The sequence below is a fragment of the Lynx canadensis genome, chromosome B4, assembly GCF_007474595.2.
Source record: "Lynx canadensis isolate LIC74 chromosome B4, mLynCan4.pri.v2, whole genome shotgun sequence".
Lineage (NCBI taxonomy): Eukaryota > Metazoa > Chordata > Mammalia > Carnivora > Felidae > Lynx > Lynx canadensis.
Window position 1 is genome coordinate 135,585,004 of NC_044309.1, and position 27,013 is coordinate 135,612,016.

The 27,013-nt window shown below is 52.4% G+C and overlaps 1 protein-coding gene across 1 annotated transcript in view; it reads right to left on the minus strand.

The window, feature by feature from the left end:
• Positions 1 to 27,013, minus strand: part of SCUBE1 (signal peptide, CUB domain and EGF like domain containing 1) — a 180,746-nt gene that overhangs the window by 93,965 nt on the left and 59,768 nt on the right. The window contains exon 7 of the mRNA XM_030320864.2: positions 16,594 to 16,722. Coding sequence (XP_030176724.2) covers positions 16,594 to 16,722 — 129 coding nt within the window. The remainder of the gene's footprint in view (positions 1 to 16,593; positions 16,723 to 27,013) is intronic.

Genomic DNA, 27,013 nt, shown 5'->3' on the forward strand with positions numbered 1-27,013 from the left:
GGGCTGGCTAGCGGCCACCGTAAACACGGGGCTAGGCCTGTGGTGCCGGGCGAGCAGGGTCACGGCAACATCTGTCCAGAGGCAGTCAGGCTCAACAAACGTCCAGGGTGACCCCAAACCCCGGCGAGGGCCCAGGCGGCTCCAAAGTAAGCAAGATGGTTGGCAGAGGTTCTGGAGGTTCTGGGACACTCATACGTGTTGACTGATGCCCCCTTTTAGGCACATGGCTCATCTCTGGTTTGGGATGTCTGTTTTGGTTGGTAGAGTATTTTTAAAGAGTCTTCACAGGACCCTTAGTTTTTGTTTATTGCTCAGATTCTGACCGAGCCCCTGGCACATAGACCGCAAACAAGATGGAGGAAAGAGCCTGCCGGCCCGTCGCGTCCTCTGCAACTGGGCGTTTTTCTTTGCTGTTTATGGACTTGGCACGTTCTGCCCTGGGACAGAGCAGGACTTCTTCCCCAGGCTCCCAAATCAAGACTTGGTCAACGGTGGGGCTGGCACAGGGGGAGTGACGATCGATTTCAGCCGGGTCCTACCAACGGGAAGGTTGGCCTCATACAGTGATGCGGTCCCTGCCCTGGCCCCCCAGCCAGAGGGAGCGCAGGAAGGAGGAGAAGGCAGGGCAGCTCCTGAGGCCTGCTGGGCGCCCCTGTGCTCTCACACAGACCACCTCGCAGCGTTTCTGTAGCCCCCTCCCTGGAGTGACAGCGGACAGCTGCCCCCCAACACGCTGCTAGGAAGGGAGCTGGGAGCCAGGCTCCATGTGTCAACTCCCAGGTCCCCATCTCCCCTCGTCTGGAACAGAGACCAGCAGGGGCTGGGCGTGGGGTTGGGGACACGGGGCGCTGCAGTCCCACGGGCTGCGGGGGACACCTCCGCAGCAGATCTCTGCAGCTCTGAGTGCACTGATGCTCTGCCCCTGTGGCAGGCTTGTGCACCCACCACGATCAAATCGTGCTCCCCTGGATGGTCAGAATCAAACATTCCGTCCCGTCTCCAGCCACCTGCCGTCCCCCCATCCCACAAATGAGCCTGTGCTGGGCCTGGGGAAAAGAGCAGAGTCATGCCGGAGTCTCGCCCTCCAGGGACCTCCTGAGGCATTAGGGGAGGCCCCAGAGAGGTCCCGTGACAAGCCTGGGGGCTGTGGGCGCCCACGGGAGGAGTGTGTAGCTTCTGGAGGGCCTGAGGCCCAAGCCGAGTCCTGAGGGACAAGTGGGAGTCAGCCCTGCATCCGTAAAGAGCAGGGGGAAGGGCGGTTCGGGCAGAAGGGACATCTGCTTATGGACTTGGCGGGCTCTGTCCGGGGACAGACAAGGTGCATAGGTGCAAGGATGCTGCTGGGCAGGATGGGGCGGTGTGTTTAGGGGAATGAAAGCTGTTTGGCCGGCTGGAGATGCCAGTTCTGGGAAAATCAGAGAGAGAGAGACGGACAGGGGCTGCGTCTGGCAGAGGCCGGGAGGACACAGCAGTGGGCTCAACCCCTGTCCTCGAGGACATGCCATGCCACCGAGTCATCGAATCACAAGATGCTGGAGAGTAAGGAAGGGCTCTGACACCACAGCCAGGCTAGGGGTTCCAAACGGTGCTCCAGCACCCCCTTGCAGCGGGTGCTCTGCAGAGAGCAGGGCCCTCACTCCGGCCGGCCCTGCCCTCCCACTGCAGCCAGGGCAGTGCCACCACTGCGGGAGTCGGCTCGCACTTAAGGGTTCTGCTGCTAGAAGTCTGAGAACTAGCGGGCACATCCCACCCCTCCGTTTCACAGATGATGGGGAAACTGAGGCTCGGAGAGGTGGGGAGTTTTCCAGAGTCCCCAAACAAGTCCACGGTCCAAAGAGCCGGGCCCGAGACATTGCCTTTCCACCCCAGCACCGCCTGGCCCCCTCTGCTCTCCCACACTCCTCCCTGTCCCCATCCTGAGCTGGGTGTAGGCAGGAGGCCACACAAGCTCACTCTACCCCCAAAACGCCCCTGGGTCTGAATCAACCCCCCTCCCCACACCCCTAGTTCTACAGTGGTTTGGGGGGAAGAAGGAAGCCCATTTATAACGATGCGCAAGTTTCCAGCGTTTTTCTTTTTCTCAGGTTAAAGAACCTCCACCAGATGAACAGTTGTAAAAAGCTGGGGGGAGGAGCGGGCCTGACTCTGGCTGGTCCTGGCAGGGCAAGTCCCTCCAACCGGGCGCGTTCCCATCACCTGAATGTGGGCCAAGAGTGGGGAAGGGTGGGGCACAGATAAAGAGAACAGGAAGAGACCTCTGGAGTCCACCTTAAAAAACACTGGTGTTTGTGACTGTGCGAAGCTCGTCAGTTTCACATTAAAGTGGGCGGCGTTTCTTTCCCAGCAAGAAATGCACTTGAGCTGTTGAAGTATAAAGACAAATAAACAGAGGCAACTGGAACCTTCTTCGTGAGGGGTGTGAGGGAGCAGCACATTGTCTCCAGCTGTCCTCCAGGATGAGAGGGGGTGCCTTCAAAAGGGCCTAGGCAGCGCGACCCTTTCATCCCGCCAGGGAAGGCCCAGCCGCCACCCGGAGCATCTGGCGCCCGCAGCGACTTCCTCCCACGGGCGCAGCTGGGTTCCTGGGCCCCGTCGGCCTCCAGGACCCCTCTCCTCTTCCTCTTGAGCCTCTGCTTGGCAGCCCGCAGGGTCACCTGCACATCTGTCTTCCCTTCGGATCCGAATGGGCAGGGATCATGCCCGTTTTGCAGAGAACAAAATTGAGCCTGAGCAAGAGGTGGCATGTGTCCAAGGTCACAAAAGGAGTACGTGGCCCAGAGCTGGGACTGGAAGCGCTGAGGCCACATGGCCCCGTGTCAGTAGACAGGGGCAAGCATCAGTGCAAGAGGATGGGGGGAGCTTTCTGACCCCGGGAGGGCGGGGAGCAGCGGCTCATATGCGGCAGGGGCGCCGCGTGGAACGTGAGGCGTGGGCCCCGGCCAAGGGGCTTCACCCACGGCCCAGGGTCCAGCTCAGAAAGTCATCGGTCCTCTTTACAAAGTAGGCTGGCTTCACACACCAGCGGTGAGTGAGAATTAGGTAACTCACACCCGTCGAGCCCTCGGTCACGTGCCAGGCACCGTGCTACGTGCTGTACAAAGCTCGCCTCGTTCCGTGTCCGCATCATCCCTGTGCGGCAAGCACCGCTCGCAGCCCCGCCCTACCGATGAGGATACGGAGGCCCAGAGAAGTGACGTTACTTGCCCAAGGTCGCAAAGCAAGTAAGCGATCGATCCGGGATTCAAAGCTAGGCAGGCTGGCTCCCTATACTTCTTGAGGGCTGGGACCATGTCATCTACTTCCTGACAGTGAGCTCAGGACAGGTGCTCGTGAGAACTCTATGAATCGAATCCAGCTTTCGCTGCCGGATCCATCTAGGAGCTCCAGACTCTCATATACCGCCCCCTCCCACCCCCGCCCCACCGCCCAGACCTGATTGCTCCGCCGACTTCCGACCTTACACACCGTTTCCATCTGCACGGCTGTCGCGCGTCCCGACCGAACGTGGCCAGACCGACCCTCAAGTCCGCCCCTCCCAGCTCCAGCCTGACCTGCCCCCCAGGCTTCCGCACCTGAGCCGCTGCCCACAGTCGCCCACAAACTCCAGGCAGTTGGTGGTGGTTACGCTTTCCCCCCTTACCTCTGACGTCAAACCCATAAGCGATTCCTGTGGGCTCTGCTTTCAAAATACGTTCTGAATTCAACCACCTCTCGTCACCCGCACCGCCGGCACCCTGGAGTGAGCCACCACCGTCTCAGACCCAGACGGCCACAGTGGTCTCTCCCTCTTCCTCCCTGGGACACATTTTCTACTTCATAGCCAGAAAGCAAATCCCTTTAAGTTAACATGTCCATCAGATTATGTCAATCCCTGAAGTGTCCCATGGCTCCCAGCTAACTTAGAATAAAATCCCAAGGCCCTTCTAGGACCTATAAGGCCCTGCCTACCTCCTGAGCTCATCTCCGGTCCCTCTCTCCCTCACTCCCGGGCCTCCAGGCACATTGACCTGTTCCCAAACTCACCCAGCTTCTGCCCGTTTCACTTGTCCTCTCCCTTCTGCTGGGTGGGAAGATCCTCCCTGGTAATTTTCTAATGGTGGCTTCCTCCTCCTCACTGAGGCCCCCGCCCCCATGTCCCCTCTGCTCGAATGTGGGGACAAGGCCTTTGTAACCGCCTTGACCAGCAGAATTTCGCGTACGTGCCCGCTGAGGCCAGACCGTCAAACTTCCATGCGCTCTCAGACCCAGCCGCCATGCTGCGAGGAAGGCCACCCCAACCCCTGTGGGGAGACCACACGCAGGGGCCGCCCCAAGTGTTCTGGCCGACGGCCAACGTCAACCACTAGACAGCGGCAAAGGAACCTCCAGAGGATTCTAGCCCGGCCATCGAGCCATCGTCAGCCTTCGTGACTTCCCAGCCGGGGCCCCAGACACCGTGGAGCAGACGAGCCGCCCCTGCTGTGCCCCATCTGAATTCCTGACCCAGAGGATCCAAAAGCCAAATTAAATGGTATTTTGTGCCACTAAGTGTGGGGTGGTTTTTCTGCGCAGCAGCAGTAACTAGGATTCTACCCTACCCAGTGCATCATCTCTCTCCCCATCACTCTCGATCACGTTATTTTGTTTTACTATTTTCAGTGGAGCTGACCTGCCTGAAGTTACCTTACTGACTTACACGTTCGCCTGTGTGCTGTCCCCCACCCCCCACCCACCTATGCAGGTTCAACTGGATGTGGGTGATTCTCCTTTTGTTCACTGCTTACTGGTTTCTTCAGCACCCGAAACCATGTCTGGCACACGGCAGGTGCTCCGAACAATTTTCTGGAATAAACGAACGGATGAACACTAGGCGGAGGGCTCTGGGGTCCCTGCCATCACGGCCTTCCACCTGTCGTTACAGTCAAGAACGTTTCTTTCTTATGACCCCGGGAGTCCCGAGAGAGATGGCCCTTGATCTTTGCCATGAGCCCAGCATGGAGGTCTGCTGAGCGAGAGGGCCCAGGTTATAAGGCACTTTTGCGAATGTGTTTATTTTTTCATTCTGCAAATACTTTTCGCATGCCTGTGATCTGCCAGACACGGCACTGGGCCCCGAGGAGGAAGGCGGAGGGTTAGAGGAGACAGCTTCTGCTTTCATGGGGAGAAGAGAGGACCCCAGCCCACAGCCACAGGGGCCATGTATACAGCGTGGTCACAGGACTTCAGAGCAAAGGCAGAGGCAGGTTGGGTCTTGGGCGACAAGAAGGACCACACCAGGAACCCGCTGCGGGAAGGGCCGCAAGGGAGCAGCAGGGAGCTGCAGAAGGACTCTGTGGGTTTAAGGACGGCTGGGCCAGAGGGCGCAGGTTGGCACAGGTTGGCACAGGTGAGGGGTGAGGGGGAACGGCTGACAGGGCCCTGATGAGGGGCCTCACGGGCCAGTGAGCAGAGGCACTGGGTGCTACTGTGGAAGCCATGGGAAGCATGAGAGAAAGCTCTGGAAGAACAGGGCTCTGCACAGTCACACAGGCTAAGACAACATCCTGAGGGAAGCGCAAGGGGGACACAAAGCTGCTACACGGGCCGCAGGCTCCTGCCTGGGCCAGGGGAGGCAGTACGGGCTTCGGGGGAGGAGGTGCCCTGGAAGCGAACTCTGGAGTCAGGGGTTCCTTCTTGCCCCCCAGCACGCCATCCACCGGCTGGGCTTGGCAGATGCTAGGATTTCTGGATGTCCTCAGTGACTCCCCAGCTCGCAGGGGGTGCATACCTATCAGCCCATGGAAGGAAGCCCCTCCTTGAACCTGGCCAGCCTCCCAGAGCTGGTGCTGTTCGGGCACCAGGAGGGCAGGGGGCGGTCGGTGACTTACAGGCTTGCGGGCTTGAGTGGCCAAATGGCCCCAGCTCTGCTGGGTGGCCTGGTGTGGGTCACTTTCCCTCCCTGAGCCTTGGTTTCGCCATTCATAAAAAGGGGGTACTAATGGCTTCCGCTTGTGGATGCCACGAGGACCAAGTGACGGACGGGAGCACAACATCCTGGACCACTCCGGGCGCGTGGCGGAGACTCACGCAAAGTTCCCTCATCCCGCCTAAGTGGAACTGCCTGCCTAGCACAAGGCTAGGCATAGAGTAGGTGCTCAATAAGCATTAATGGGAAAGGAGTGATGTAGTTAATGATGCTTTTCTGCGGAACCTGGCTACAGATGGCTTGTGTTCAGCAGGGGAAAAAGTGCTGAGAAGCAAGTTCAAAACTCAAACTGTGAGCAACCTGAGAAACATATTTTTCAGTAAGTCAAGGTAAAGACCGGGGTCAAAGAAAACATCTGGCTAAGTGAACGAGTGGCTTTAGAGAAAAAGGGCCCTTGCTTTGCGGAGATGGGGAAAAATTATCCACTGCTGGTTTTAATTTAAGATGAAAAAAACATCTTATTCTATTAGCCTAAATATTGCTCTCATGTCCAACTGCATGGAGTTTGGAATAATATTTTTCAAACAGAACTACTGCTATTTCAAGTAATTACAATGCTAAAAGCAGGCATTTGGGGTTGAGCAAGGATCTCATCCTGGTTTCAAATCCCTCTGGTGTCATTTTCTGTTATATTTGAGAAATTCCTCAATAAAGATGTCAAATAGAGAGAGGGTTTTGCTCCCCAGAGGGCAGATTTGGCCACCCTCCCAGGCAAGCCATCTCCACAAAAAAATAACCTCGTTTGCTCAAAAGAAAAGGTTCAACTGTGAAAACGCAGGCGAGAAAGGAACCCGTAAGCCGTCAGCCTCCTTTCTCCTAATGAACTCAGAATGCTTTTCATACTCTGCTGATCAGTATTTAGTCCAGCCTTCATCCCCGAGGAGTTCAGTGGTGGTTGAGAGAGGAATGTCACGGCTGGACAAGACTCCTGACCCAGACTCCTAGACACCAAAAAACAGGAGATGCAAACCAGCCTAACTGTCCCTGACGGCCGACGGGCCGTGAGTGGGGCTCACAGTGACGGACTAGAGACGGTCAGGACTACACGAGGCAGTGAGAACGGACAACCTTCCAACAGCTCTGTCGGCCTCCAGAACCACTGAGCACCCACCGGGCGCAGGCCCTGTGCTGGCGGCTTCACCAGGAAGCACGAACACAATTCCCACGGAGACCAAGCAGGCAATTAAATGCCTAAAGCTGCTGATTGTCAGCAACAGGGCACGGTGAGGGCTGTAGCAAACAGGAAGTACACTCCCCCTCCAAAGAGGGCAGCCGCAGCACAGCATCCGGGCTTCCGCTCTGGCAAATCTCGAGTGATGTACGGGCAAATCTCGCCACGCTGAGACGTGGGCAAGAGATGTCCCTGTGCTGGGCCTCATGCTTTGCGGGGCGGGGGGGGGGGGGGGCGGTCCCTGCTCTGCCCCTCCCGTGGCTTCAGCCCTCCCTACGGAGTAAGGAGTCCAGAGGGGGTCATGTGCGCCCGGAACACACACACACCTTTCTAGACCACACTCTGGGTATTTGAGACCCTAAAATTCCCCACCCAAATGGCCCCAAATCTTTTCTCAAAGGGACAGATGACACTTAGGACCAAGCAGTGGAAAAAGGAAAGGTGGTGTGGGAGCAAACGGCCAGAGCCTGAACATCCAGGTTAGCGTGTCTTCAGGCTCCCCGTGGTGTGGGGACGCAGCCCGCCATTCCACTGCCGCTCTCTGACGTGAAGCTTCAAGGACTCCCAGGTTCTGAACTCCAGTCTAGCCTTCCAAAGGTCATTAGGAAGGAGTATCGCTCAAGGCAGAAGAGAGGGATTATATTCCAGCTTTGAAGCTTTGTAACTTTTACATACATAGCCATGTGGCATCCAGGCCTCCATTTGTATTCCTGCCCAAGCCCCACAGTGTCAGGGGCTGGGTGAATGTGGCCGAGCAGGAACGATGCCGGAAATTACGACTTTTACGTGACATTCTTTGACTTTTTAATTTTTATTAGGTTGATTGGTTTCTAAGTTTTTAAATAACCTGGTGCTCATGACAGCAAGTGCACTCCTGAATCCCCCCCGTTTCACCTGTTTCACCCATCCCCTCCCCGCTCTGGCGACCATCAGTTTGTTCTCTACAGTTAAGAGTCTGTTTCTTGCTTTATCTCTCTCATTTTTCCCCCCTTTGCTCATTTGTTTTGTTTCTTAAATTGCACATATAAGTGAAATCATTTGGTATTTGTCCTTCTCTGACTGGCTTACTTCACTTAGCACAATACTCTCTAGTTCCATCCATGTTGTTGCAAATGGCAAGATTTCATTCTTTTTAACGGCTGAATAATATTCCATTGTATATATATAATACGTCTTCTTTATCCATTCATTGATCGATGCACACTTGGGTTGCTTCCGTATCTTGGCTATTATAAACAATGCTGCTATAAACATAGGGGTGCTATAAACATTAGTGTTTCTGTGTTTTTTGGGTAAATACTCAGTCTGATTGCTGGACTATAGGGTAGTTCTATTTAAAACAATTTTTTTAATGTTTATTTATTTTTTGAGAGACAGAGAGACAGAACATGAGCAGGGGAAGGGCAGAGAGAGAGGGAGTGATAGATTCCGAAGCAGGTTCCAGGCTCTGAGCCGTCAGCACAAAGCCCAACACGGGGCTCGAACTCACGAACCGCGAGATCATGACCTGAGCCGAAGTCAGACGCTTAACTGACTGAGCCACCCAGGCGCCCCAGGGTAGTTCTATTTTTAACTTTTGGAAACTCCACACTGTTTTTCACAGTGGCTGCACCAGTTTGCACTCCCACCAACAGTGCATGAGGGTTCCTTTTTCTCCACATCCTCATCCAACACCTGTGGTTTCTTGTGTTTATGATTTTAGCCATTCAGACTGGTGTGAGTGTATCTCATTGTGGTTTTGATTTGCATTTCCCTGATGATGAGTGATGCTGAACTTCTTTTCATGTGTCTGCTGGCCATCTGGCTGTCTTCCTTGGGAAAGTGTCTATTCATGTCTTCTGTCCATTTTTTAATTGGATTATTTGTTTTTTGGGTGTTGAGCTGTGTGAGTGCTTTATGTATTTTGGATACTAACCCTTTATCAAATGTGTCATTTGCAAATATCTTCTCACATTCTGTAGGATGCCTTTTGGTTTTGTTGATTGTTTCCTTTGTTGGGCAGGAGCTTTCTATTTCGATGGAGTCCCAAGAGTTTGTACTTGCTTTCTTTCCCCCTTGCCCCAGGGGACCTATCTAGAAAATAGTTGCTACAGTCGATGCCAGAGACATTATTGCCTGTGCTCTCTTCTAGGATTTTTATGGTTTCAGGTGTCACATTTAGGTCTTTAATCCACCCTGAATTTATTTTTGTGTATGGTGTAATAAAGTGGTCCGGTTTTCCCAACGCCATTTGTTGAAGAGATGGCCTTTTTCCCATTGGATATTCTTTCCTGTTTTATCAAAGATTAATTTACCATATAATTGTGGGTTTATTTCTGGGTTTTCCATTCTGTCCTATTGATCTATGTGTCTATTTTTGTGCCGGTCCCATACTGTTTTGATGACTACAGCTTTGTAATAACTTGAAGTCTGGAATTGTGATGCCTCCAGGTTTACTTCTCTTTTTCAAGATTGCTTTGGCTATTTGGGGTCTTCCGTGGCACCATACGAATTTTAGGATTGCTTGTTCTAGTTCCTGTGAAAAACGTTACTGGTATTCTGATAGGCACTGCGTTCAATCGGTAGATTGCTTTGGGTAGTATAGCCATTTTGACAACATTTGTTCTTCCGACCCATAAGGAGGAATGTCGTTCCATTCCATTGTGTCGTCTTCAATTTCTTTCATCAGTGTTTTACAGTTTCCAGAGTACAGGTCTTTCACATCTTTGTTTAGGTGTATTCCTAGGTATCTTATTATTTTTGGTGCAGCTGGAAACAGGATTGTTTTCGTAACTTCTCTCTTTGCTGCTTCGTTATTAGTGTATTGAAATGCTCTAGGCCTTTGTAGATTGATTTTGTATCCTGCAATGCTACTGAATTTGTCGATCGGTTCTAGCAGTTTTTTGGTGGAGCCTTTAGGGTTTTCTGTCTCTTGTATCATGTCATCTGTGAATAGTGATTTGGATTTGGAGTCCTTTTATATCTTTTTCTTGTCTGATTGCTGTAGCCAGGGCTTCCAGTGCTATGTCTAATAAAAGTGGTGACAGTGGACATCCCTGTCTTGTTCCTGATCTTAGGGGAAAGGCTCTCGGTTCTTCCCCACTGCAGATAATGTTAGCTGTGGGTTTTTCATACTTCACCTTTATTATGATTTTTTTTTTTTAATTTTTGAGAGGGAGAGAGAGAGAAGGAGAGGGGCAGAGAGAGAGAGAGGGAGACACAGAATCTGAAGCAGGCTCCAGGCTCTGAGCTGTCAGCACAGAGCCAGATGTGGGGCTCGAACTCATGAACCATGAGATCATGACCTGAGTCAAAGTTGGATACTTAATTGACTGAGCCACCCCAGGTACCCCTGGCCTATATTATGTTGAAGTATGTTTCCTCTAAACTTTTGTTGATGGTTTTTACCATGAATGGATGTTGTACTTTGTCAAATGCTTTTTCTGTGCCTACTGAAATGAGATGATTCTTATACTTTCTCTTATTGACATGATGTATCATGTTGGTTGATTTATGAATTTTTTTTAAAGCAGTGCCTTTTTTTATAAATTTTTTTTCAACATTTTTTATTTATTTTTGGGACAGAGAGAGACAGAGCATGAACGGGGAGGGGCAGAGAGAGAGGGAGACACAGAATCGGAAACAGGCTCCAGGCTCTGAGCCATCAGCCCAGAGCCCGACGCGGGGCTCGAACTCACGGACCGCGAGATCGTGACCTGGCTGAAGTCGGACGCTTAACCGACTGCGCCACCCAGGCACCCCAAAGCAGTGCCTTTTTAAAATGTTTATTTATTTTGAGAGAGAAAGAAAGAGAGAGAGAGAGAGATGAGCAGGGAAGGGCAAAGAGAGAAGGAGAGAGAGAATCCCAAGTCGCTTAACTGACAGAGACACCCAGGCGCCCTGATTTATGAATACTGAGCCACTCTTGCAACTCAGGAATAAATCCCACTTGATCGCGGCGAATGCTTTTTTCTTTTTTTAATGTCGTGTTGGACTTGGTTTGCCAGTATTTTGATGAGGATTTTTACATCTATGTTCATCAGAGATGTTGGCCTGCTGTCCTCTTTTTTTGTGTGGTGTCTTTACATGGTTTTGGTGTTAGGGTAACGCTGGTCTCATAGAATGAATTTGGAAGTTTTCCTTCCTCTTCTATTTTTTGGAATAGTTTTGAGAGGAACAGGTATTAACTCTTCTTTAAATGTTGGGTAGAATTTGCCTGTGAAGCCATCTGGCCCTGGACTTTTGTGTGTTGGCAGTTTTGTGATTACTGAATCGATTTCATTGCTGGTAATGGGTCTGTTCACATTTTCTATTTCTTCCTGCTCTCATTTTCATTAGGTTCTATGTTTCTAGGAATTTATCCATTTCTTCCAGATTGTCCAATTTGTCATAATATTCTCTTATAATTGTTTGTATTTCTGTGGTGTTTGTTATTTCTCCTTTTTATTTGTGATTTATTTAGGTCCTTTCTCTTTTTCTCTTGATAAGTATGGCTACAGGTTTATCAATTTTTACTATTTTTTCAAAGAACCAGCTCCTGGTTTCATTGATACGTTCTACTGGGTTTTTTTTAGCTTCTATTTCATTTATTTCTGCTCTAATCTTCATTATTTCCTTCCTTCTGCTGGTTTTGTTTTTATTTGTTGTTCTTTTTCTAGCTCCTTTAGGTGTAAGGTTAGGTTGTTTGTTTGAGATTTTTCTTGCTTCTTGAGGTAGACCACCTGCATTGCTATAAACTTCTCTCTTAGAACAACTTTCGCTGCATCCCAAAGGTTTTGAACGGTTGTGTTTTTTTTTTTTAATGTTTATTTATTTTTGAGAGAGAGAGATAGAGCATGAGCAGGGGAGGGGCAGAGAGAGAGGGAGGCATAAAATCCGAAGCAGGTTCCAGGCTGTGAGCTGTCAGCACAGAGCCTGACGTGGGGCTTGAACTCACAGACTGCAAGATCGTGACCTGAGCCGAAGTCAGGTGCTTAACCGACTGAGCCACCCAGGAGCCCCTGAACTGTTGTGTTTTCATTTTCATTTGTTTCCATGTACTTTTTCATTTCTTCTTTTATTTCCTGGTTGACCCATTCATTGTTTAGTAGCATTTTATTTAATGTCCACGTACTTGTGGTCTTTTCAGAATTTGCTCTTGTGGTTGACTTCTAGTCTCATAGTGTTGTGGTCGGAAAACACGCATGGTATGACTTCCATCTTTTAGAATCTGTTGAGGCTTTTTCTGTGGCCTGATGTGTGATCTATTCTGTGACATTCCTCAATTTCTTTTCTAATTTTTTTAATGTTTTATTTTTTATATTTGAGAGAGAGACAGAGAGCGCGTAGGGGAGGGGCAGAGAGACAGAAACAGAATCCGAAGCAGGCCCCAGGCTCCGAGCTGTCAGCACAGAGCCCGACGCGGGGCTCGAACTCACGAACCACGAGATCGTGACCTGAGCCGAAGTCGGACGCTCAACCGACTGAGCCCCCCAGGGACCCCGACATCCCTCGGTTTTTAAACATTCACAAGCCATTGACTGATGATGGCGACAGTGGCGATTACAAAACCACTGGGAGGACGGACCAAACGTGCTTGCAGGCTGGATGGCGACTGCGGGCTGCCCGTTTGAAACCTCCACCACGCCATGACGACAGCATGCAGCACCTGTGCAAAGTGTGACATCTGTACATGCAGCTCTCCGTATGTGCTTTTGTGCATGACTGTCACGGTGACCCTCTGAGACGGGGATTACTGACCTATGTTGTCATTAGGGGAATGGGGCTTGCAGGGTTTGAGGAGCTGGTCCTAAACCGTTGACTTTTGAGCGGTGGTTCCGGAACTTGAGCCTGCACCTTCCAACTCCAAGCCCAGCTTCCTCTTGCAGCGTTCTGTGTTTCAGCCAACATTCATCCCGACACACACCAGACACTTAACCCTCACGGCATGTTACGGATGAGGGATTTGAGGCTCTACGAGGTCACATGATCAGTGTGGGATACAGCCGGTTGGAACCAAGGTCTGACTTCTCTAGAGCCAGAGTTTTGTCTTGAGAAGGAAAAAGCCCAAACAAAAACAAGTCTGTTGGGAAGGTTCCGCCCTCAGCCAGAAGGAGAGGAGCCACAGAGAGAGCCTTTTCTCGGTTGCCATATGTGTGAGTTAGAGCCGTACGAAGGTGCAATCTGTGCTCGGAGGTGGGGGCGGGGGGAGTCTTACCAGTTCTTGAAATTAACCAGCATGAAGAGAATATGTTGTAAAAATAAAAATAAACCCACCCAGACTCTGCCGTTAGACGGGAGGCACTGGGCGAATGCGCCGTCGTCCAGAACCAGGCTATTTACAAACACGTGGTCCTGCGCAGGTGCGAGTGCCGTGACCAGGAGGGGAGCCCCATGGGTCAGACACAGCCCGGGGAGTGCGTGTGGCTGGCTCTGGCCTCCACAGGCCCACCTCAATGAATCTCTTTCTGAAAGTCGGTCGGCGGATCGACGCCCGTCACGTTTGGAGTCCTCGGTGCCAGGCACTCTGCTAGATGCTCTATAGCCACGATCCCGTTCACTCCTTACAAGACGGGGACTACGGATCCCATTGTACGGGTGAGGAAACTGAGGCAGGGGGGTGACGTGGCTGGCCAAAGGGCACACGGCTGGTAACTGGCAGAGCCAGGATCTGAGCCCGGAACTGGCGGTCCCCGAGGTCTGTCACCTTGGCCACAGGGTGCTGTTCCCTGTTGTCTTGCAGAGATAGCAGCTCTGCCTTCCCGGACTAGTCAATTACCGAAACCAGCCTTACTGTCATCTGAGAAAGTGGCAGGCGACTGGTAAAAGTAAGGGCTTATGCTTTGGGAGGATTAAACGAGACAGCACTCGGATGGTACTTAACTCGGGGTCTGGCACGATAAACGTCCTACAGGACAGCCCCGGTCTTTCCAATCTAACCAAATGCCCTGCCTACCTCTGCAGCCTTCTGAAATACCTGCCACCCCGCCTGAGCCCAGCTGCCTCCCCCACCCCCAGCCCTCTGCCCAGGCTGGGCCCTCGTCCCAGCAAGTGGCCTTCTAACCTCTGCAGGACCCGCTTGAGGAGTCACCCCACGTCCAACCCCACCCTCGCCCGATGCAGGGGAGGCTCCTCACAGGCCCCATCTGGGCTTCAACGGCCCGCTGTCCAGACTTCCACTTCAGGACTTATTTTGGGTGTAATTACATGTTCACAGATCTGTTTCCCATAACAAGTTTGTCTGAGATCCAGCACGCGTTAAACAGAAACAGGCAGGGAAATCTACAGCTAATACACCGCGGAGAGGAAAAGTTCCAGGGCACCGGGGACGCCACACTTCCTGTGCCATGCATCACCACGCCCGCTGGCACAGGGGAAGGTCAGTTGGGCCCTTTCATCGAGTTCTGCATCGAAAGCCAAAAAAACATCCAAATGACCCTCTGACCCAGTGGTTCCATTCCTGGGAAGACTTGTTAAAGGCAACAATTAAACAAATAAGAAAAAAAAATTCTTTCTTTCCTTGTTTTGAGAGAGAGAGCACGAGCAAGCCCCTAGCCGGGGAGGGGCAGAGGGAAGGAGAGACAGAATCCCAAGCAGGCTCCGCATTGCTAGCGCAGAGCCTGACGTGGGCTTGAACTTGCGAACCGCGAGATCGTGACCTGAGCCGAGACCGAGAGTTGGATGCTAAACTGACCGAGCCACCCAGGCGCCCGAGAAAATATAAATTTAAGCCCAGAATCACCTCCAGCCTCGGTTGCTGAAAACAAGCAAACAAAATAAGGAAACGACCTTATTTGCCTCCCTTATAAAAGGGAGGTTGAGTCACCCAGAGGAACGGTAATGCCTGCTTGTTGATTATTGGCACGTGCTAAACGCCGATCACTCCACTTCACCGTGTCATTTCGTCCTTGCACACAGCCTGCATAATTGTCCCTATTTCACAGTGGGGAAGACTGAGGCTCAGAGGTTGTGACGATAGTGACAGCGACTAGAATGGAGAACTCCGTGCCGGGCATGCTTCTCAGCATCAGGACATCACGTCAGCTCCTGCTCACCAGGGTCTGTGAGGAAGCCGCTCTTTGGAACCCCCGCCACCAACAAGTGACCGAGACCCAGAGACAGTAATAATGTATCCACAGCCACGCTCCCGTCAAGTTCATGGTCTTACTTCCTCAGCTCTAGCTATGGTGCCCTGTGTCACTCCAGCGGCCAGTCGCAGAAGAGGGCCCGGGGGACAGGTACCTCTGCTTTGAGACCCTGTGCTTCCTGCCACGATGGTGTTCCTGCTGCAGACCGCAAGCCACCTCTGTGATGGCTTGAATTATGTCCCCCCAAAGATGCTGAAGTCCTAAAGACCAGCATCTGTGGAACCGTAACGGAGATAGGGTCTTTGCAGATGAGGCCATGGGAATATGACTGTGTCCGTATAAAGCAGGGAGGTTTGGACACAGAGACATGCATGGAACAGAGGCAATGTGCAAACACGGGGAGACTGTGACTGACTAGCACAGAATGCCCGAAGCGACCAGAAGCTAGGAGAGAGGCCTGGAGCAGATTCTCCTCGGAAGCCCTCAGAAGGAATCAACTCTGCTGACAGCCTGACTTCAGACTCCTGGCCTCCAGCCTGCGAGAGAACACATTTCTGTCGTCTCGGCCACTCAGCGTGGCACATCGTTACGGCAGCCCCGGGCTATTGGTCAACTTATCAGATTATGAGGCAACCACAAAATGGTGAGCACAGGGGCCAGGCTGAGAATACCTGAGGTGCACATGATGTTAAAGGGGCCACCTGACTGCCACCACAGGAAATCACAGCTGGGTGCAGAGAAGGCGGCAAGCAAACGCACCAGCACGACTAAGCTATTTTCCAATTCTTTCCGTTCTCTTCCATCTTCCCAATTTTATCCAGCAAGCTTGTATTACTCTTATAACTGGCTTAAACGTATGCATTTGAACCATGAGAATCTGGAGATACAGAAGAATTCCTTGTTACGGGCTGAACTGTGTTCCCCAAATCCGCATGTTGGAGCCCTAACCCCCCAGTGCCTCAGAACGTGACCTATCTGGAGACACAGCCTTTAAAGTGGTAATTGAGTTACAAATGGGTTGTGAAGACAGGCCCCACTCCAGTAAGACCGGTGCCCTTATAAGAGGAGGTGAGGACACACACAGAAAAAGGAGAGACACAGAGACAGAAACCAGCTACGTGTATGCACAGAGATGGCCGTGTGAACACACAGCAAGAAGGTGGCCGTCTGCAAGCCAAGGAGAGAGGCCTCAGAAAACCGAACCCCGCCAACATCTTGACCTCGGACTTCCAACCTCCAGGACTGTAAGAAAATAAATTGCTGTTGTTTGAGCCTACCGGTCTATGCTATTTTGTTCTGGCGGCCATAGCAAAGTAATACCAGGAACCAGGGCGGGGAGGGGGCGAGACTTCCCATGGCCCCCAGCACCGCACGCTGGAGCCGAAGAACAGGCAGGGCGAGCCTCGCAGGCAGGGCACGGCGGCGTCACTCACCCAGGCAGTTGTGTCCATCGTGGGCCAACATGAAGCCGTCAAAGCAGGTGCACCTGTAGTTCCCCGGGATGTTGATACATTCGTGCACACAGCCCCCATTGTAGTAGTCATTCTCACACTCGTCGATGTCTGCAAAACGAGGGCCAGGAGAGGGATCAGAGGAAGGGTCTGGGGGTCTGGCCTCCCCGCTACCACTGAGGCCCCCAGGGCATGACTGGTTTGGGGGTGGTGGGGGGAATGACTCAGTAGGTGTTCACTAAAGTCCTTGCCGGGGGCCGGGGACCCGCAGACGACAACGACAAAGCTCCTGGCTCTGCAGCGAGGCCGGCCACCTCCTCACAGGGCAGAGCCACGTGCCAAGCCACATGCAGGGGGTCTTCACCATAGCGAAGCAGACACGATTCACACCCAGCGCTGCCTCCCTCAAAAGCCTCCCAATAGCTGCATGTGGGGACCCTGTTTAAAATCCCCCCACGCCGGCTGCCTTCAGTCTATCTGAAAGCCTCCCAGAGACAGAACTCATTACGTGTGAAGCAGGGAGTACTGCGTAACGTGAACTTTGCGCACCGCCAAAAGCGTCGCCTCTGCAGTGAGAGGAAAGTCCGCACACTCTGCCGAAACAGTTTCCTTCCCCAGCAACGTCTGAAGCCTGGATTTCCACCGCTCCGGTTTCCTTGTTGTAACAAAGGCTTCTGTCTCATAAACAATGGCCAACAGCCTCTGTAAAGGTCACCCCTTTCGCTGTTTTAAGTCTTTTGCAACATTTCCCATCAGGGGTCAAAGGGCTATCAGTTCTAGAGTTCCAGAGAGATTTGAGAGACCTCAGAGAATAATAGGAACGCGCCTAGTTAACATTCAACGAGCCGCTTCTATCCCCAAGGCCTGCTGGCAACACCATATGTCATTACCTCCTCACACCACCCAGTAACTTGGGAAGGGGGACACCGTTATCCTTATGCCAACTTTACAAGGGCACCAAAGAAAGCGAGGCCAGACCCCGGCCCAAGGTCACACACCTACGAAGTGGTACCAGTGGGATTCGAACCGGGCAGCCTGGCCTGGGAGCCCCATGGGGCACGAGCCCACCGTATCTCTGGGAGTAGCAAGCAGGGGGAGCCGGGGCCCAGGGAGAACCACCCCCAGCACCGCCTGGGGGCACCTGCCCTTCTCCCAGCTCTGCCTGGGCTTCGGCAACCCCTGCCCAAACGCTCCCCGGATTCGCAGTCTCAGCCCCCACCCCGGCCGACTTCCACAGGCAACACAGGAAGGCCTGGAAAAGGGAGCCGGAAGTGTCCCACGGGGGAACCGGAAGTACTGTGCTCAGGGGAACCGGAAGTGCCCGAGCTAAGGAGAACCGGAAGTGTCTCTCGGGAAAAATCAGTCCCTCCCCTCCAGGGTCAAAATGGGATACTGGAAGCCAGGTTCCGGCTGCGGAAGCCGGTCCAAAGAAGAGAGAGTTCTGAAGGCAAGCCTGGCTGCTCCCTCAAAGGCCTGGCATAGAGAGACACCCAGCTCCATACGCTCCCCGTGCTGGTCCTGAGGGTAGAGCTGCACCCAGCGGAGGAAAGCCACAGGGGCGAATTGGAGTTCGCAGGCAGGAATGTCCATTTGGTCAGAGGCTCTCTCAGGAGGTAGTGAGCTCCCTGACTCAGGAGATGACCAACCACTGTCTAGACGTCTGCCTGCCAGTGATGCTGCCAGCAGATGGGATAACTTCGGTGAAAATGGCGGTGAGAAAATGCCAGAAAACAGAGCCTGGACTGTGCCCACCGGTGCCGCCATGACGAGGGAATAACAAAGGAGCCCGGATCCCCAAAGGGGCGGGAGACAGGAGCTCCCACCAAACCCGCCTGCCATGGCCGTCAGCGTCAGCTGGGAAGCCGACTCAGTTCTGCAAGTCAGTTGGATTGTTCTTAATCATTATATTTAATGCGCTAAGACATTTTAAATACCACTGAAGTTAGAGATAAGATTTCACGTTTGAAAGGGCACATGGGTTTATAAGACGGAGACGTTGATTACTTCTCATTCTCTGCGGCCCTGACCTTTTGCCAGAGCCCCAGATAAACCAATCCAACCACTGAATCTCCCGGACACTCCAAAGGTAACACGGCCTGATTTTAATTCATCAGCCTGTACTTCCCTCGGGGTCCCTGTCCCCGTGGATACTATAATCCTTTCACCTCTCCACCAACATCACAGCAGCTTCCAAAGCATGGCTTTTCTATACCCTTAACATGGTTGCAGTCTGCCCACTGGTCACCCAACCCACCACCCGCTCAGCATCAGTATCATCTCTCATCAGATCTGAACACAGCAGCTCCCAAACCATTCCCTTCCTCCTTTCCTTCGTGTAAACAGTGTCTCAGGAGAAGATGGCCTGGTCCCAGCTCTGGGGGGGGTGGGGCCTGGTCAGTCCAACCGATACAGTGCGTGCAGCAGCTATTGGTTCCAGGGCGGGCATGTGACTTAGGTTGGATCAGTCAGATTGAGCAGGACTTCTACCCCATGCTCGGGTAAAAGAATTCTCTCTCTCTCTCAAGTTGTACCCCAGAAGGAAGTGTGCAGATACTTCCTCCTGAAACATACACCGGCTCATTGAATTTTCATAGCAACCCTCTGGAGCGGGTATTTTAACTTCATTTGAAGGTTGAGCAAACTAAAGTGCAGAGAGGCGAGGTAATTGCTCAAGGTCCCACAGTACATGGTAGGGCAAGGGTCAGAAGGAAGGTCTTTCAGTCTGAAAAAGCGGTGTCCTTTCTAATGAGTTAGAATGCCCATGACGTGCCAGGCATTGGCAAATTACTTTATGCCCCTTATTTCACCCTTGGCACATCTGCACCGTGTGCTGAGAGAGTGTTATCTCATCATCCAAACACCTATTTGTGCATTCATCCTTCCACGTGTCTATTCATGCTAAAATCTATTCATCTAAATAGCCGACCACCCTCCCATTCATCCAATCCTCTATTATTCACCCACCCAATTGTGCAGCCAGATACCTGCCCATGTGTCTAACTATGCATCCATCCATCTAAATATTAAGCTAGGCACCCATCCTTAACACCTAGACATCCATTCACTCATCCACCTACCCAACTATCTAACCACCTATCCATCCATCGATCCAAACACCTATCCATCCCCCCGCACATGCACACACACGCCACCCTTACCCAGTCTTCCATTCACCCACCCATCCATTTCTTCAAACACGATCCATCTAAACAGCTTATGAAATACATACAATAAGATTTTCAAAAAGAATAAGGTGTTAGGAAGAAGAAGAAGAAGAAGAAGAAGAAGAAGAAGAAGAAGAAGAGGAGGAGGAGGAGGAGGAAGAAGGAGGCGGAGGAGGAGGAAATAATGAGGGTTGAAGAGTAAGAGAAAGCTGGTGAAAGCCTGCAAAATTACGTTTGGTAATTTCCAGCACGATTTCAAAAAGTTGGCCACAAATACGGCTCTGAGCCTCCTGGAAGCCAAAGCAAAGAAGGAAACACTATCAGTTAGAGTCACCACGTCCATAAAATGCAAGGAAACCGGCTCTTTCAATGGCGGGAAGGTCTACGAAAAACATCTCTTACCCTGGTTAACATAATCGTATGCCCCAATTTGCTTGGCATAGTCCCAGTTTATGCTGGAATTACTAAGAACACACTCTGCACCCGCAAAATAACAAACTATTTGGTCACTATACCCATCATGCATTATAAAGAGATTGCTGAATAATCAATAAAACAACTCTAGCCTTTCCTTCCTGGGACACCCTATAGTGTCGGCCACAGTCGATGCCAGTTTGGCAGAAGAGCGCAGGCATGTCTATGGCTCACCGTCTTCCCTTCATTTATCTCCAAAGGATTCCCCCACATCCAAGCATCTTAGAACCATCAGTTCCCCTTTAATCCCCGGGCCTGACGTGCCTCTGAGATCAGCCTGTAATACCTGCTCACAAACGAAGCCCCCCCTCCCCTGAGGTCTGTGTCTGTGCGTTGAAGTTTTGTCTTTTGTAATCATGTTTTTTTTTTTTTTAATACATGAGAGATAAACACACAGACAAATCAGCTAAAATCATCTCTGCCGAAGCAAGTGGATTTATTACTGTGATAAATGTATCCGTGAGCTGCCAGCCCTGGAGAAGGCCACACAGGCTTCCGAGATGCCCATCGGGCTCTGACCACTTTTTCAGGACTGTTAAAACCGGAGAATGAGGGTGCCTGGGTGGCTCAGTCGGTTAAGCGTCTGATGCTTGGTATCGGCCCAGGTCACAGTCTCACAGTTCGTGGGATCGAGCCCTGCTTGGGACTCTCTCTCTCTCTCTCTCTCTCTCTCTCTCTCTCTCAAAATACATCAATAAGCCTTGAAAAAAAAAAAAAAAGCCAGAGAATGAGAAACAGGCAGATGGGGCAGGGAGAGGGTGAAGGAATGGGGGGGAACAGAGCCAAGCTCTCTGGATGTTTATTCCAAAACGATTATTGTGGGTTGAACTGTGTCATTCCAAAAAACGTTTCAGTGCCCTAACCCCCAGTATCTGTGAATGTGACCTGATTTGGAAATAGGGTCTTTGCAGATGTAAGCAAGTTAAGATGAGGTCATACTGGAGTGGGACGGGCCCTAATCTAATGACTGGTGTCCTTATAAGAAGAGGGAAATTTGGATACCCACAGAGAGGATGCTGGGACAGAGAGGAGAACACCATGGAAGAACAACACACAGACGCACAGAAGGAAGATGGCCAGGTGACAACGGAGGCAGACACTGGAGGGCGGAGGCTGTGTGAGAGCCAGGTGTCAGGGCTACTCCCATTTCGCTGACATGGAGGCTGAGGCACGGCGTGGCTGAGCACCTTGTCTCCGAGCCCCTGGCCGGTGGCTGTGTTCAAAGGCAGACGCTGCACCTGTTGGAGCCATATCCTTAGGGTGCAAGAGGTGAAGACTTTTTAAAAGTGCTTCACGCGCCAAAAAGTTACTAGGGAGAAACTGGGAAGGAGACGTCACATGCATCATTATTTGTGTTTCCCACGTGCATACCTAGCCTTGAGGTTGAGGGGTGGTGATGGGGAGGGGTCACGTGAGTGGGAACCGCAGGGAAGGGGGGGGGAGATCTGACCCGAGTGCTCACCCCAGCCATCCCTGCTCCTTCTCCAGCTTGCATTTTCTTTAAAATAAAAGAATTTTTTTTAACGTTTGCTTATTTTCAGAGAGAGTGACAGAACGTGAGCGGGGGAGGGAGACACAGAATCCGAAGCAGGTTCCAGGCTATGAGCTGTCAGCATAAAGCCCGATACGGGGTTTGAACTCACGAGCCATGAGATCATGACCAGAGCCAAAGTCAGATGCTTAACCGACTGAGCCACCAGGCGCCCCGCATTTTCTTTTTTTTTTTGTTTGTTTTTTGTTTTTGTTTTTCCTTTTACATTTATTTATTTCTGAGAGATAGAGACAGAGCACAAGTGGGGGGAGGGGCAGAGAGAGAGGGAGACCCAGAATCCGAAGCAGGCTCCAGGCTCCGAGCTGTCAGCACAGAGCCCGACGCGGGACTCGAACTCACAGACCGTGAGATCATGACCTAAACTGAAGTGGGACGCTTAACCGACTGAGCCCCCCACCAGGCGCCCCGCATTTTCTTTCTTTAGTGAAAATTCATTCCTCAACAGAAAACAGCTCCCAACATCTAACAGGGGAGAGCAAAGCAGCACAGGAACCACTCATTATGGGATTTTTAAAAGTTCCATTTTTCCTGCATTAAAATGGCAGCGTGTGCGATCCCACAGCTCTGGTTATATGCCCACAACACTGGAACTCGGATGAGAAGAGTATAGTGTTTTTTTTTTTTTTCATTTAACTCAAAATTGATTCTTGCTGCCCCATAAAATATATATTTATTCGGTGGTGCTTAGGTTCTAAAAGATTGTATTGCAATGAGTCAGAGCTCCTTCTCGTTTTATTTGAACCCTATTTCAGGGCATTTTTCCTAAGAATCAGGACTGACTGGAAAGGTTCTCGAAATGAGGATTTTTAAAGCACCCTGCTCTCCACTTTCAGAGATCATTACTGAAAAACGTCTTCTCATTCCTCCTTGAAACTGGCATTTTTTTTTTTTTCCTTGACGTTCTTTGCAGGCAGTGGAGACGAAACGCTCTAACAAAGACCCCTTCCCTGGCTGGGTGCTATAGCATGTCTTCTCCTTTGTCTGGGGGCTTTAGGAGAAACCATGCACCCCTCGGATCAGGCATCCATTCCGGGAGACACGTATGGCTTAGGAAGTTGAGTCCTTATTGGTGAATAAATCTTAATCCGGTTTGTTGGCTAATTACGCTCGAGGGAAGCTAGTTTTGCAGGGCGCCTAGCAGGAAGGATTAAGCCTCCTGTCTCCGGTGGCACAGGGTTAAGCTCTGGGTTTGTAATGATTGAGTAATGAGACCCGGCTCTCTGTGGACCCCTGGCATCCATTGATCAGGTTTCCCTTCTGGGGAGACAATGTCAGAAGTGGGCCCAGCAGTTAATTATGGGAAAGGTCAGAGGTCACGCAAAACCAACACAAATCTATATACGTTTTCATTCCTAACTGCACACAATGACCGTGGCTCAGCCGGAGGGTGGGAAGGCCCTCCCCACTGCCCAGTTCGAGATCCAAGATGACCATGGGGTTCGAGCTGCTTGCTGACCGCCCCCCGTGGCCGGCATAGATTCAGGCCACCACGCTTTTGCTCATGCTGTTCCCTAGCCTGGGGCTCCTTCCTCTTCACAGGACACCTACGAGCCCCAGCGTCATCTGCCTCTTGAAACCTCGACTGATCCCCTGGCAGACAGGGCTCCTCCCCGCTCTGGGCCCCAGAGCCCCGTGCATGGAGTCTACACGGCTCTCGTTTGCTATGTATCTGTCCTTTGGGGCTGTGAGTTCCTTGGGGCACGAGCCGTGTTCTGTTCAGCGTAAGCCTCAGCAGTAGCAGAGCCCTGCTCGACAAAAGCCTGCTCAACACAGAACAAATGAGCAATCGTCCTGAGCGCAGCTTCCGTTCACCGACCCCCACAACGTGTGGACGGTAGGCAGGCTCTTCACGTATGCCCCCTCGGAGAGGTACGTCCCAACATCTTTGTTTTGTAGCAGGGGAAACCGAGACTCAGAGAAGTTGCCTCCCCTGCCCAAGATCACACAGCTGCTACAAGTGAAACCAGAACACGAGCCAGGCCACTTGACCTCAAAGTTAATGCTGTCCACATCACGAAGGACCACGTATCATAAGATTCCATTTATATGAAGTCTCCAGAAAAGGCAAATCTATTGAGACAGAGAGTAGATGAGTGGCTTTCTTGGGCTGGAGGGCTGGGGAGTGACGGCTAAGAGGTGCAGGGTTTCTTTTTGGGGTGATAAAAAGGTCCTGTAGTTGACTGTGGCAATGGGTATGCAATTCTGTAAGTGTACCAAAAGGCAATGAACTGTAGGTACACCTTAAAGGCATGGTGTGTGAATTATATCTCAATAAAGTTGTTTACAGTTAAAAAATTTTTTTAACATTTATTCATTTTCTGAGAGAGAGAGAGAGAGAGAGAGAGAGAGCAAGTGGGGGAAGGGCAGAGAGAGAGGGAGACACAGAATCCGAAGCAGGCTCCAGGCTCCGAGCTGTCAGCACAGAGCCCAACGTGGGGCTTAAACCCATGAACTGTGAAATCATGACCTGAACCGAAGTCGGATGCTTAACGGGCTGAGCCGCCCAGGCACCCCTGTTTACAATTTTTAAAACATTAATGCCGTCACCGCTGTCGTCTGTTGTGCTGGCTGGGTCACTGGGGCTCTGCCTGGACACAGGGAAACCAGAAGGATGTTGTCCCGAGCCAGCCTCAAATACCACCTGCCCGGTGTGGGCTCACAGCGGGTGTGTGGCTCCCAAGCCCCAGGAGGAATTTTCCTACCAAACCAAAGGACAAGGGGCAGTGGATTATTCCCCTTCTCCCCACCAAACACCCTGAACCCTTCGCCGGGGGCTCTTCCCAGGCTCTGGCATCCAGCCTAAAGGATACGGAACCTGGTCAAGGGAAAGCTGACCTGTCGGAATGTTTGAGATGGAAGTGACGAGGGGCCCCGGGTGGCCAGCTCAGAGTTGAGGCCCCCGTCGGTCCCGTCTGCCAAGCAGAGGCACGGTCATTCTCCTGTCCCCTTAGCAAAAGGCAGAGGAGAAGCCCTAAATCCCGCTAAACTGCGGGCGCTGAGGGACTGCTATGCGGGCCCAGCCACCTCTGAACTCAACAGGATGACACGCAGAAACACAGAGCTGCCAGAAAGCCCGAGCCGCCCCTCAGAATGGGTAAGCCGGCACCCCGGAGCCCCTCTGATGCCCCCACTGGACTTTATCAAGGGCTAGCCGAGCCCAGAGAGGGGAACTGAAGAGCTAATCTTATCAGCTAAGTCAGGGGTGGACAGCACCTTGAACTCAAGACTCCAACCTCAGAGGCTCGGGCAGGGGGCAGCCCGCGCTGGCCTGGGGCAGTTCGTTTTCCTTCTTTCTCTCCAAATCCCAGGTGGGGTTTCTCTCCAACACAAACAGCAGCGGTAGTGGCAACTCCACACCAAACACCATCTTAATGGCAAGCGGCTCACCCCTCACTAGAGCCCAGGCAGGAAGGCTTAAGTAACTTCCCTCATCACAGACAAAGAAACTGAGGCTCAGAGGGCTTAGGCGACTCGCCTACGACCACCCGCTAGTAAGGGGCAAAGCCAGTGCTGGAACTCAGGCGGGCCGGTTCCAGACTCTGCCCCCCTAACCTTACCACGACCGTCTGGAGAATCTCCCAGTCTCAGCGACCGAGGAAGTCAGGGCCCACGGTCCTTACCGAGCATCAAGGCACCTCCCTGCCTCCTCCTCTCCCTACCAATGCCTTCCCCAGGCTGGCGTCTCACCCTCAGCCCGGACCCTGGCCACAAGTCGCTGCCAGCCTGACGAGGGACGACGACCCAGACACAGATGAACCCGTCTCATATGAGGAGAGCCTCCCCCACCAGCACACCGGCCAGGCCCGGGCCCGTCCACAGGGCTGCCGGTGGGAAGGGACAGGGGACTGACAGTCCAGCCCAAGCCCATCTGCCAGCCCCAGAGACTAAGCCAGCATTAGGTGCCACCGTGGCGAGGGGCACCCCGAAGGAGGAGCTGCCCGCTACAGGGGTCCGAAGGGACCTGGGCTCTCCTAGCTCTGGCCCTAAACTTTGCAGTCAGCCCACTAGGGCCCAAGAGGGCCACAGACCTGCCCAAGGTCACCCGGGGCCGGCATCCAGTTCTCCATGGACCCATGCCTGGCTCCACTCCCCTTGACGCAAGGGGCAGGACACCCACACGGAAGGATGGCCACTCCCAGAGAAAGTACATTCTGGAGCCTGGAGGAGAGTAGGGAGTGATCGATACAGGCGGCTGTTGTTAGCCAGGCCAGAGTCCAAGCAGGCTGACTGGGGTTTTAAACTCTGTCCTCCCAGGGCTGCAGCCCCGGCCCATCTGGAGGACCCCCTCGGAGTCCCCCCGAGGCCCCGTGACCTTGCCCGCGCACACACGAGCCCTCTGGCCCTCTTTGTCTCAAGGCCTTGGGGAAAGGCCATCATCCATTTCAGTAGCATCCAAAGGCCGACAGGCCCGCAGTTTATTTTCTTAGAAATAATGGTTTTTTCTGGTTAGCATTCCTCAGATGGAAAAACAAATACAGCCACTGTCATAAGAAGCGGCCAAGAGGAGGAGAGAGAGCCCAGAGGAAGGGGCGGAGAGGGGCTGCTGCCCGAGGGTGGGGGGCTGGGGCTCTGGGGGCGGGGGGGGGCAGAGACCCTCGAACCCTAGGAGAAATGGGGATTTAGAGGAAAAAGAAAGCACGAGACGCAGGCCCTGGGCTGCCTTCGACACACTCTCAGCCACAGCACAGAGGCCCTCACCTCTGCTCAAATGCTCTTCTGGGAGGCAGGTGCCATTGGTCTGACTGGTTGGATGAGGAACGAGGCTTCCGGAAGGTTAAGTCGCTCACTGGCCTTACTGAGTCAGCCAAGACCAAAAAAGGCCTCTGCATCCATGCTACGGATGCCTTCCTGGACCGTCAGAGCTGGAAGGAACGTCTGCGTTCCTAACTTAGCCTGCATGAACGCTTCTCCGAGGGAGCCTCTCTGATTTCTTCCCTCCCGAGGCGGAGATCCACACTGTCTCTTCTTTACCCCCCGAGTCAGGTCTGTATTTCCACTGCTGCCCTCCCCACACCCTGTTATGTTCCCGTCTTTCCTAGTCTGTCTCTCCCACTGACCAGTGAGGCCAGGAAAAAACGTGTCCTGGGCCCAACACCAAGCCTGGCACAGAGTAGGCGCTCCGTGAACATTCTCAGTTGCAAACTGAATCCGGCCCAGCAGACACATTTTACAGATGGGCCAACTGAGGCTCACGGGGGCCAACTTGCCTCCA